The sequence below is a fragment of the Gymnoscopelus braueri genome (genome assembly GCF_963280865.1).
Source record: "Gymnoscopelus braueri genome assembly, chromosome: 23".
In the NCBI taxonomy this organism is placed as follows: Eukaryota; Metazoa; Chordata; class Actinopteri; order Myctophiformes; family Myctophidae; genus Gymnoscopelus; species Gymnoscopelus braueri.
Window position 1 is genome coordinate 39,948,042 of NC_137625.1, and position 12,314 is coordinate 39,960,355.

At 40.4% G+C, this 12,314-nt stretch overlaps 1 protein-coding gene across 3 annotated transcripts in view; it reads right to left on the reverse strand.

Moving 5' to 3' along the window:
- Positions 1–12,314, reverse strand: part of plekha5 (pleckstrin homology domain containing, family A member 5) — a 244,863-nt gene that overhangs the window by 66,458 nt on the left and 166,091 nt on the right. For all 3 annotated transcript variants that reach the window (XM_080420663.1, XM_080420662.1, XM_080420664.1), the window contains exons 6-7: positions 11,176–11,229; positions 2,088–2,286 (exon numbers count right to left, since the gene is read on the reverse strand). In XM_080420663.1, the coding sequence (XP_080276789.1) occupies positions 2,088–2,286; positions 11,176–11,229 (253 nt within the window). The remainder of the gene's footprint in view (positions 1–2,087; positions 2,287–11,175; positions 11,230–12,314) is intronic.

Below are 12,314 nucleotides of genomic sequence, written 5' to 3' on the forward strand. Positions count from 1 at the left end.
AGTTTTCTGGTATGTTCTGTGCACAACAGACCCACACGCTGTACTGTTAGCTCGGCCATAAATAATGGCGGCTCATGAATACATAACAAAATGTACGGTGTTATACTTTCTTTTGGTCAGTGTAAGCAGAAGTGTGGCATCACTTATTTATAAAGCACATAACCATCATTTTGATCTAAGCATGCATATTTATCCTGCCTGCTTCATTAACAATTGATGAGAAGTCTCTGTCGGGTGGAAACCTCGTACAGTACAATGTGTCCAAGACGGTAACTTTTCAGTATTCAAAGTCAAAAACAGCAAAAGTAGCAGATCTACACCGCGCCGCGGTTCGAGCTTGTGGATCTGCTACTTTTGATGCTTTTGTGTGACGCTGTCAGTGGTGGAAAAAGTACTCAAATGTTTTACTTAAGTAAAAGTAGCAGTACTGCATTGTAGAAATGCTCTGTTACAAGTAAAAGTCCGGAATTCAAAATTGACTCGAGTAAAACTCATTAGGCAGAATGTCCCGTTTCACAAGTTTTCAAATGTATAGAATGAATAAAAAAATATTTTGAAAATAGCAGATCTACAAGCTCACAATGCGTCGCGATGCGACGCATTGTGAGGTTGTAGATCTGCTATTTTCAAATGGCCGAAATGTATATAGGGCTGAAGTGGTTAATGTATGTTTTGTAATAATAATCAAAACCAAAAAAGTAACTAGTAACTAAAGTTTTCAAATAATTGTAGTGGAGTAAAAGTACAATACTTGCCTCTGAGACGTAGTGGAGTAGAAGTAAAAGTATTGAAAATTGTAAATACTCCAGTAAAGTACAAATACCTCAAAATTGTACTTAAGTACAGCACTTAAGTAAATGTACTTGGTTACTTTCCACCACTGGACGCTGTAGTATGATCAAGTAGACCGTTAATTTACGAAAAAACACAAACAGTTGAAATATGGAGATAAGAGGTTTCTAGTCTACACACTGTATAATACACAGCTGCAGTGACCTGTATATAACTGTCAGACTAAGGTAGCCCTTCCTGGATGGTGAATAACTCAGTAATTATGCTATAGCATAATGGACAGAATTCAGGGGGGAAAAGTCATTAAATGCTGAAAGTGGTTGACAGATGGAAACCATTGGTCACAATGCGCAGTGGTGGAAAGTAACTATAAGTACATTTACTCAAGTACTGTACAGTACAAAGCTTTGAGGTACAGTACTGTAGTTTTGTTTTACTCAAGTATTTCCATTTCTAAACTGCTACAACAAGTAAATATTGTACTTTTTACTCCACTACAATTATTTGAAATCTTTAGTTGCTACTTATGTTTGGGCTGTTGGAAAATAGCTGATCTACAAGCTACTGTATAAGCTCAATGTTGTGAGCTTGTAGATCTGCTATTTTCAAATAAGTTTGACATTTACAAAAAAGAAAACTGAGTAGTTTTATTTTGGTACTTTAATAAATAGATGATGAGTAACATTTGGAATATGGGACTTTTACTTGTAAGGGCGCGGTCACACCGAAGTTTAATTCTACCTATGAGGGTGGATTCTGCCAATGCTTTTCAATGGGAACGGAGCAGTTTGTTGCCATTTGCGGATTTCTACAAAAAAACGATCTGTTCCCATTGAAAACATTGGCAGAATCCACCCGCATGAGTAGAATTAAACTTTGGTGTGACCGCGCCCTAACAGAGTACTTCAGTCTCACCTCCAGCGCCCTATAAGACTGTTTTTTTTTATTGATTCAATGCTTTATTAGTCAGAAATGTAAACAGAACGTGGTACAGTCAGACATTAAAGGAATAGCTCACCCCAAAAAATGACTTCCAACTAAACACCTCATGAAGCCTTGAATTCATGGAGATTTTTAGTTTTTTTGACGCATTCCTAACCCAATAATTTGATGAACGGCTGTGTTTCCGGTAGGAGACCCCGATTCAGCCCAGAACTTGCCACCTCTCAAAAATGTCATTATACAAAAATACTAAAAATACTTTTTTGAGAATCGATTCAGAATCGTCCAACATGAGAATCGCGATTCGTATTCGAATCGATTTTTCCCCACACCCCTACTGAGCAGCGACTGACCCGTGACGACGACGACGGGCAGGTTGTGGTGGCGGTGGTGGTGGTGGTGGTGCTGGTGGCAGCGGTGGTGGCGGGGCTGCCCTGGAAGGTGCTGTAGTCGGACCCTCCTGTGTAGTTGGACGCCTCGCTCATGGTGCTCAAGGGACGCTCCTTCTTGTCACTGCTGCTGCCCTGTTCTGACGGAGGCTTGAGGGCCGACCTGGAAGGAGAGAGAGAGAGAGACATAAGATGAGATAAGATAAGATAGGACCTTTAGAGATCCCGCGAAGGGAAATTCAGTCGCCAAAGTCAGCACAGCAGACAGTCAAGGTACAGCAGCGTTTGTTTCGTCGACTAAAACTGTGATGAAAAATGTTCATCGACTACCTTTTTTTAACTGCCAAAAAACTAATAAAAACTGAGCTATGATGACTAAAATTAAATATTTTAATTTTAGTCATCACCAATTTCGTCAACGAATAAAAACTAGACGAAAATGTTAGGAAGGTACTACTGGAGGAGAGATCCAGTAGAACTAAGACAAGTCATTTCATGCTTTGGTTGCTCTCCGAAAATAGGAGATCTACAAGCTCACAACGCATGCAGCTAAGTAGTAGTCAAAATCAACACCGAGATACAGTTACAGGGGCAAGAGAAAGTACCGTTGATACAGCAGGGTAAAGACATCACACAAAAATGAAGCAGTGTCCATAATTAACAAAATATACAGCATACATCACAACAGTTTGTGCACCCTCAGCAAAGCTTGCGTTGTGCAGGACAAAATACATTAAAAAAGAGTTCACACAGTAACCATGTCAGGTTCTGTCCTTACGTCACAGTAATGAGCTATTAGACTGTCGAACGAGAGAGAGAGAGAGAAAGAGAGAGAGAGAGAGAGAGAGAGAGAGAGAGAGAGAGAGAGAGAGAGAGAGAGAGAGAGAGAGAAGCTGCTGTTTGGTGAACTATAATGCATGTGTGTGTGTGTGTGTGTGTGTGTGTGAGTGTGTGAGTGTGTGAGTGTGAGTGTGAGTGTGTGTGTGTGTGTGTGTGTGTGTGTGTGTGTGTGTGTGCGCGTGTGTACGTGTGTTTGTTTGTTTGTGTGTGCGTGTGACACGTGTGTGCCCGAGAAAAGATCAGCCTACAACGAGTAGTGCGATCGGCAGAGCGGATAATGGGAATCGAGCTCCCAGCGCTCCAGGAACTGTACAAAAAGCGGTGCGTGCTCAAAGCCAAGCGCATCATCAAGGACAAGCACCACCCAAGTCACAGACTGTTCAACCCCCTACAACGACCGCGACCGGGCAAGGGGCTCTACCGCAGTATCAAGAGTTCCACCACCAGGTACTGGTGTAGTTTCTATCCGGCAGCTGTCAGAATGCTGAATGGGGAATAAGCCTGAATGAGGCATAGGCCTTGTTCAGCAGCCTGACAACAGGCAGCGCAGACTTTTTTCTGGCTCTTCCTGAACACACCTGTGGATTATACCAGGGACAATGACTTGGACTTTAGCCCCCCCTCGGACACACCTGTGGACTACACCAGGTACAAATGACTTTTTGTTGCACTCTCTCATGGAGCTACTTGCGGATTATACTAGGGTCAGTCCACTCTAGGTGGACACGCACTGACCTTTTGCACCTTAATCCCGTGAATAACGCACTGACTTTTTTTTTTTTGGGTCTTTTTTTTATTGTGCTCCTTTTCCTCTAAGCACCTTAACGTCCATTGTCTATCATGCACAGTATAAGTATAACATGCACAGTATACAATACATTGCTGCTATGCTCAGGCACCTTAGTTTAGTTTAGTTTAGTTTAGTTGTTTTTTTTAGTTTTTATTATCTCAGGTAATTTGTAAATATGTAGATAACTTGTCTGGCCTTCTGTTGCTCTCTTGTTTTGATCTCCTTCCCACTTACCCCCCAACCTCTTCTTCTCCCCCCCCCTCTTCTTTCTATGGAAACTAACGTTGCGATGGGAACGATGTACAAAAAAGAATTTCACCCACTTTTTTACCTTGTAAACCTGTGATGTGACAATAAAACTGATTCTGATTCTGATTCTGTGTGTCCTTCTGATTGATTGTGCCACGAGATGAGAGAGTAAGTCGCTAATCTTCAAGGCAGATTCTGTCCCTGCATCTATTCATGATTTCAGGCAGCCAATCAGCCACCCCTTGCATCTCATCCATTCCGTCTTCCTCCCCCTCATGACACACAACCTCTCTGTTAAAGCCATTAGAGCGAGAGAGAGAGAGAGAGAGAGAGAGAGAGAGAGAGAGAGAGAGAGAGAGAGAGAGAGAGAGAGGGGCAGGGATGGGATGGGAGAAATAATAGAGACGCAAACGCTGATGAAGGTCTGAGGTGCTGAAACACGTCCGTTTGTCAGACTGTGGTAAATTAAAAAAAAACACAGCATACCTATTCTGGGGGGAACATTTGCCAAGCTCACACGTTGTGAGCTTGTAGAGATTTGGTGTAGACGAAAGAAAACGGTCAAAATACAGCTGTAACTCAAGTACGGTTCTCTAAGACTAAAGGGTTGAAGTGGTTGAGAGAGACTGTGTGCTGTGAGTCTGCACGTCTATCCTTTCTTTAACTACTGTCAGTAGAGCACGCTTAGCTCGGGACTTCAGTCCTATTGTATTTGAATAATAAAGAACAAGAGAGAGACTGAGAGATGGAGACAAAGAGAGTGAGACCAAAATGGAGAGTTTGCTGCATGAATCACGGCTATTATTCCCTGGGCGTCTCTCTGCTGATATACGCCTCTGTGCCTGACCAGTTTAAATGGCCTGCCAACTTCGCCCTGACAAATTGGAGCAAATCAAAGTATTTTTTTTTGTGCCTCCAGTCGAGTAGGAAGGACATTAGCTAATGTAAAGGAAAAGGAAAGTTCAAGGTCCTCTCGGAGTCTTGACAAAAATCACTGCTCTCCGTGTCAGCAAAAATATTTTGGAGAAGCGCATCGATGAATTTTTTACAAATAGAGATACAGCTACAGTGTATATTAACCCATTAAGACCGGGAACGCATCTGTGTGTCATTTTTCGATTCCTTTGGCTATTAAAAAAATAGCAGAACCGCGCTATGAGCTTGTAGATCTGCTATTTTAGAGAAACCGTGAAAATGTGCGCAAATCTTTGAATATATATATATTATTAAAGCGAACATTTGTCACTCAAATCTTTGCTTCTGGGGGGTCCCTGGAACAACATACTTTGAGATGGGGTCCGCGGCCAAATACATATATAATTTTGGGGGTCCTTGACATGAAAAAGTTTGAGCACCACTGATATTATAGCAACATACGTTTTTTCAAAAAACTGTTAGGATTTTAGAAGACATTTGTAGAATCCCCCAAAAAGCAAAGATTTGAGTTACAAATGTTTGCTTTAAAATATATATCTTCAAAGATTTGCACAAATTTTCAAAATGTTTAAAAATTAGCAGATCTACAAGCTCATAGCACGGCACTCGGTGCCGTGCTATGAGCTTGCAGATCTGCTATTTTTGAATAGCCACAGATGCGTTCCCGGTCTTAATGGGTTAAAATGGATTGTCAGGCCTGCCCTATAGTGGCATTCCTGCATTTTGCATTTCCATCTACTGTAAGCTCTGTTGGTATTCTACCTGAATGACCTGTTTTGTTATTGTTGTGGAGGGCACACAACGGCATGCCGAGTTTTTAATCAAGCCTGCCTGCAGTTCTGTGTAGCTCAGGGGATGGGTGCCCGTTCTTTAGATGTTGCTATGTGGTCCCTGGGCTGTCTGTCTGGCACTGTTAACGTCAAACCTGTTTTTTTTTTCTGGCAACATCGCTTGCTTTCCAGCCCATACACAATAAAATGTTCATTTAAAAAGGTTACTGTGAAATGGGCCCTTTATAGGCACAAATCTAAATGCGGTGGTCAGCGCAGTGGCAAAGCCGCACTATACAGGGTGGCTGCCTGTGGGCACGTCTGTTGGTGCGGTGACGGTCTTTATAAATACTTACACCTGTAAGCGAAGAAGTGCTTCACAAGAGTAATGTTGGTTTAAGAGATTCGCTGATAGAGTATGCCTAGAATTTCTGCTATAACCCAGGTTTAATATTCATTTTATGGCCAGAAAAGGGGATAGACACCCTCGCTCTTGGCCGATACCGGCAATAAACCACATAGACCTAGGCCTACTTACTGTATGTAGGCTGTGATTGGTCGACTTTTGAAGGGACAGACATACAGGCAAAACCTGTTCTTAGATGGCTTAGCCCATCAGCCACGGAATTTGTGGTATAACTGAGGATACAGTGGTTAAGAGGTGCACGCACATCCAAACATTTTCGACGGGTGCTGGATCAAACTAGATAAACTGTGAACAAAAGGAGAAGGTCCGCACACCGTCTTGACGCTCCCAACATAATTTAATAATAGAGCGGTCAATAAAGAACAACGTTTGGGCCTATGTGGCCTTCGTCAGGTACCTGAGGATATCTGAGGATATCAGTCCTCCAGTGCTGCCAAGACACTTAGTTAGCTTGTCGATACTTGACTTTTAATGGGGAACGTTTTTTAACCAAAAGTTGATTAGGAGTTAGAGCAGTGAATTGCAGTTATGCTTTTTTTAAATATTTTTTTGATCCCTCGATTTTGTAACCCTTTTTTCACCAGGTGCCAATTTGCTAAGTGATCCTGGGCACTACACTCCCCCCACCAGCCTAGGGAGGCCAGGGCCGAGCTCATGCCTCCTTCAATGCATGAGAGCCAACTGACCTTCTTGTCACCTGACAGGGGGGAGTTTCCCTGGTTGGACGTAGCGCGTGGAAGGAACACGTTATTCCAACCAGTTCCCTTCCCCTCCATCAGGTGCCCCGGCTGACCAGGGGGAGGCAGTATAGTGACCAGGATTACTACATGTTTTTGTGAGGGTATTAACTACCCTAGGAGACACGGGGAGAACATGCAAACTCCACACAGAGTAGCCCTTTCACCAACCCCACCTAGGGTATGGGCGCTGGTGACGCGGAGGAGAAGACACACCCCCAGTGCCCACAGCGTCCCCGGCGGGAATCAAACCCAGGACCTTCTAGCTGTGAGGCGACAGCACTACCGACTGCGCCACCGTGCCCCTGAATTGCAGTTATGCTAATTTGCTATTTTGCCATTTTTGTAGTCACTTGGTTCAACTCTGCCTTCATTTATTCAGGGGAAGAAACTACCAGACTATTTATTCACAGAGCGGCCCTCTGACTTCACAAACTATACCTCTATCTCAAGTATTCAGGATCAGATTAACCAAAGTCCATGAATTTAAACATTGTGCATTTAAACTTTGTCCCAGCTTTATTATATATTTTTATACTCCTTGCCATTAGTTGCTTGTAATGCTGCAGGGTGAACCTATTACAATCTCCTGCTGCCATCGTTCCACTCTAGATAAGAGAATCAGCTAAATGCCTAAAGAGTGTAATTGCTTTTCGTCTGGGCTTTGACCATTGACACAGACCAGTCCCAGTGTGCAAAATGTCGGTAAGTGACGGCGTTTAGCCATTACAAAACAGGGACCCATTGTCTGAGAGCCGGATGTCCTGAAATTGCTCCCATTTGGTGGTTACGTGGGTGGATTGCAGGCAAATTGATTGTGTGTCGTGTTGAGTGGAGGCCGTCTTGCCTACAGCGACGGGACCCCCTGTACAGTAAGTGGGCAGGGTGGAGCCTTCTTCCATCCAGTGGTGGACAAAGTATTCAACCCCAGTACTTCATGAGTCAAGTGAGAGCTGCTCAGTGAAATGTATATGAGTTAAAGTACAGTACTTGTTTTTTTAAAATGCTTAAATGTTCAAAAGTACATGCTTACTTACGTTTACAAAAACTGAACAATGTGACCCATGACCTTGTTTGAATTATATATTTTTTTATTAGTATTTATTCTCTATTACGTTGTTGCTGTTTTGCTTTGTTGTGCTGTTTACTTGTTGTCTTTGTTTGGGGGGGACTGCATGTTGTCTTTTGGTTTGTTTTGTGATGTGTAAAAGAAAAAAGAAAAAAAGGGTGACTTTACATGCAATGACTTTTGCCATATGCTATTTAATTGTCCCCAATAAAAAAGTATATAAAAGTTTTTATTTTAAGTAATTACAAATTACGAAGTTAATTTTCTTTTGTATTTGCAATGCTGTATTAAAATGTAAAAAAAAATCAAAAGTCATTCAAAATTCTAAGATTTCACAGAAATCCAAAAAATATCAATAGTGAAAATAGCAGGCCTACAAGCTCACAACATGCCACATCACGAAGTGTTGTAAGCTTGCAGATCTGCTATTTTCACTATATCAAGTGGTTAATTCATAATGTACCTTTTCCCTTCCTAGAAATGCAGTGGAGTCAAAAGTACACAAAAGCTAAAGTACAAAACGCTCACATAGATCTGCTATTTTCACTATCATATTTTTTGAAAAGAATGTACTTCTGAATACTTATACTTTTAAGTATTTTTTTTAAAGCAAGTACTCCAGCCCGTTAACTCAAGTACAAATTTGACAGAGCAATTGCAACATTTGTAGTCGAGTAGTATTTGACCAGGAGGAGTATCTATACTATTGACTCAAGTACTGGAGTTGAGTACTTTGTCCACCACTGCTGTTGACGGCACCGTTTGTTCGGCACTTCAGTGACACAATGATTAAACTGGACAGAGAGCTCCGCTGAGACTGACCATCATTCAGCCACTGAAGCCAGGATCAAACTGCCCTATAGGATAGGACGAACACAACACAGTTTGCCCTCCCCCTGGATATTTGTCTCTTTTTTCGAGCGTTCTGTGGACATTAATGTTTATTTACTGTGTGATTTAACTGGTCTGTGAGTGATGTTACTGCCTCATTCTGTTCTATTTGAGCGGTGTCCTAGTGCTTTGTTGTGTTATCTGCTTCCAGAAGAGGGATTTCCTTCGGAAATTCCTCTTGAGGAAACAATAAAGCACTTCAAACACTACTGGTCCTACTACTATGACTACTAGTTCTACTATGACTGCTAATCCTTCTATGACAACTAGTAAGCTTTACTTGACAACTAGTCTGACTACAAGGACAACAAGTCTTACTACTATGACAACTACAATATAGTCTTCTTGCTACTATGGCGTATTACTACTATGAGAACTAGTCTTACTACATACTACTTACATAGTCTCACTATGACGACTGGTCCTACTATTATGTAGTGGTGGAAAGTAACTAAGTACATTTACTTATGTACTTTTTAAGTAAAATTTTGTACTTTACTTGAGTATTTCCAATTTCCAATACTTTTACTTCTACTCCACTACATCTCAGAGGCAAATATTGTACTTTTACTCCACTACATTTATTTGAAAACTTTAGTTACTAGTTACTTTGTAGATTTTGATTATTATTACAAAACATCCATTAACCACTTTAGCCCTATATACATTTCGGCCATTTGAAAATAGCCGATCAATTTTCAAAAGATTTTTATTCATTTGAAAACTTGAAATGGGACATTCTGCATAATTAGTACTTTTACTTTTGGTACTTTAAGTACATTTTGAAACCAACACTTTTGTACTTTTACTCAAGTAAATTTTGAATTCCGGACTTTTACTGGTCCTACTATTATGACTACTTGTTCTATAGCTCCGTTTGGAACCTCACACTCTGCTATTAGCTCCGAGATGAGGTTCCGCTGCGTTCAACGCAGCTTTGACGCAGCTGAACCTCATAGCGGAGCTCATAGCGGAGAGTGCGATTCTAAACGGAGCTACTATACATGTTCTAATACACATTTATTATGACTAGGTCTACCATTAGTACTGCTCTACCAGTACTTTACTTGTACTGTATATTACCACTCCCAAAACTACTACAGGTATACTTAATTATTACTGCAACTCTTAATTCCAAACAACAGCAATATAATCACACAGATCTACCTTCAACGGGGTTAATATGATCATTGGCTTTAAGGGTAGTTTACCATAACAAAGCATAACCAGTTCAATACAACGATTTACAAGCAGTGGTGGAAAAAGTACTACATTATTTTACCTAAGTAAAAGTATCAATACTGCAATGTTACAAGTAAAAGTCCGGAATTCAAAATGTTACTTGAGTAAAAGTACAAAAGTATTGGTATCAAAATGTACTTAAAGTACCAAAAGTAAAAGTACTAAAATGTTTGAAAATAGCAGATCTACAAGCTCACAACGCGTCACATCGGCTATTTTCAAATAGCCAAGGTATAAAATAGTGCTAAAGTGGTTAATGTATGTTTTATAATGTAATAATTTATATCTGCAAAGTAACTGGTGACTAAAGTTGTCTAATAATTGTAGTGGAGTAAAAGTACAATAGGCTATTTGCCTCTGAGATGTAGTGGAGTAGAAGTAAAAGTACTGAAAATTGGAAACACTCAAAATCTTACTTAAGTACAATACTTGAGTAACTGTACTTTACACCACTGTTCACAAGTGTCTGAAGCACAGTGGTAGTCATTCTTTGATGCATGAGAGTGCATGAGATGTCATCGTGTAAGAGCAAATACAAACCTCAGCCAAGGGGAAATTATCTATTGGATTCAGATGGTAACAGCATGTCAGTTCATTCTAAATTACACACCGAGTTATCAATCACTTGAATTGAATTGAATTGAATCACCAAGGACATTTTTTGTGTTTCTTTTTACCAGCCATCCAATGCAGACAGATCAGATGGCAGGCACATTCATCTTTCTCTACCGTTTTGTTTTATTTATGTTTTGCATTAGCTGTGCAGGAAGATCATTTGGCAATTCAATACACAGTCTGAAACCCAGACAGATGGAACCAGCTATGAAAGATGAACAGAGCTTGAAACAAAGCTTAAAATGCTAGACTTTTTTTAAGCAGGGCACTGTCGCAATTTTTAAACAGTTTGGACATAAGCGGAACAATAAGAAAATGCTAGATGCCAATGTTAGTGTGCTAGCTGCAAGCTATATAAGAAGCCTTGTTTTTCTCCCCATATTGGCACAAGTTTAAGGTCTGGAAAAGTAAAAAAAAAAATCATACACAGTCAAAGTTAATGCTGAAGCCAGAGCAGCAGAGCAGACTATACTGTAGGAGGTTTACCTGGTGTCAGGCTCTGGAGGCTTGCCAGGAGGGGCAAGTAATCCACAACTCAAGCTAGAAACACAACAGGACAGTCACACACAGTCTGAGAACCCAGTTAGTATCAGGAAAAGATGGAATAAGACGGACGGAACCAGTTATGAAAGATGAACAGAGCTTGAAACTAAGTTGTCTAACAGGCTAGAGTAGGCAGACATTTTGTGTTTTCGTTTTTTCTGTCTTTTTTTTAAGCAGAGCACTGTCACAATCTTAAAACAGTTTGGACATTAGCGGAAAAAGAAGAAAACTAAATAAAACAAATGCTAGGTGCCATTGTTAGTGTACTAGCTGCAAGCTATATTATTAAGAAGCATTTTTTCCCATGAGTTTTTCTCCCCATATTGGCACAAGTTTAAGGTCTGGAAAAGTAAAAAAAAATATTCGTACACAGTGGTTCTCAAAGTTTTTAATTTCAACGACCCCATAACTGTGAAAGTGTACAAATGGAACACATTTGTACACTTTCAAAGTTACAGACCTTTAAGGGTCCATTTGGAAGTCTCAACCCCCTCAAGGAACCCTGAGGGTCCTTGGACCACCCTTTGAGAACCACTGATATAAAATAACAGGCTATAAATTTAGAGGTTTTCAAAGTGCGGTCCAGGGACCCCCCCAGGGGTCCTTGAGGGGGGTTCCAGGGGGTCCCCATCAAAATAAATGAATACAGCATCAAAATCGATTGAACCAATTTCATATTCAGATGGGGGTCCGCGTCCAAAATACATATTAATTTAACGTATCTGTGTAATTCTTTAGATTTCTTTGGCAATATTTTAAACAAAATCGTGAAAATGTGTGCAAATCTTATATATTGTATATATAATTTTTTTACTCAAATATTTGCTTCTGGGGGTCCCTTGAACAACATATTTTGAGATGGAGGGGGGGGAGGGGGGGGTCTGCTGAAATACATATCATTTATGGGGTCCTTGACATGAAAAAAGTTTGAGAACCACTGATATTATAGCAACATAAGTAAAAAAAAAAGAAGAAAACTGTTAGGATTTAGAAGACATTTGTAGAATCCCCCAGAAGCAAAGATTTGAGTTAAAAATGTTCACTTTATAATATATATATATTCAAAGATTTGCACACATTTT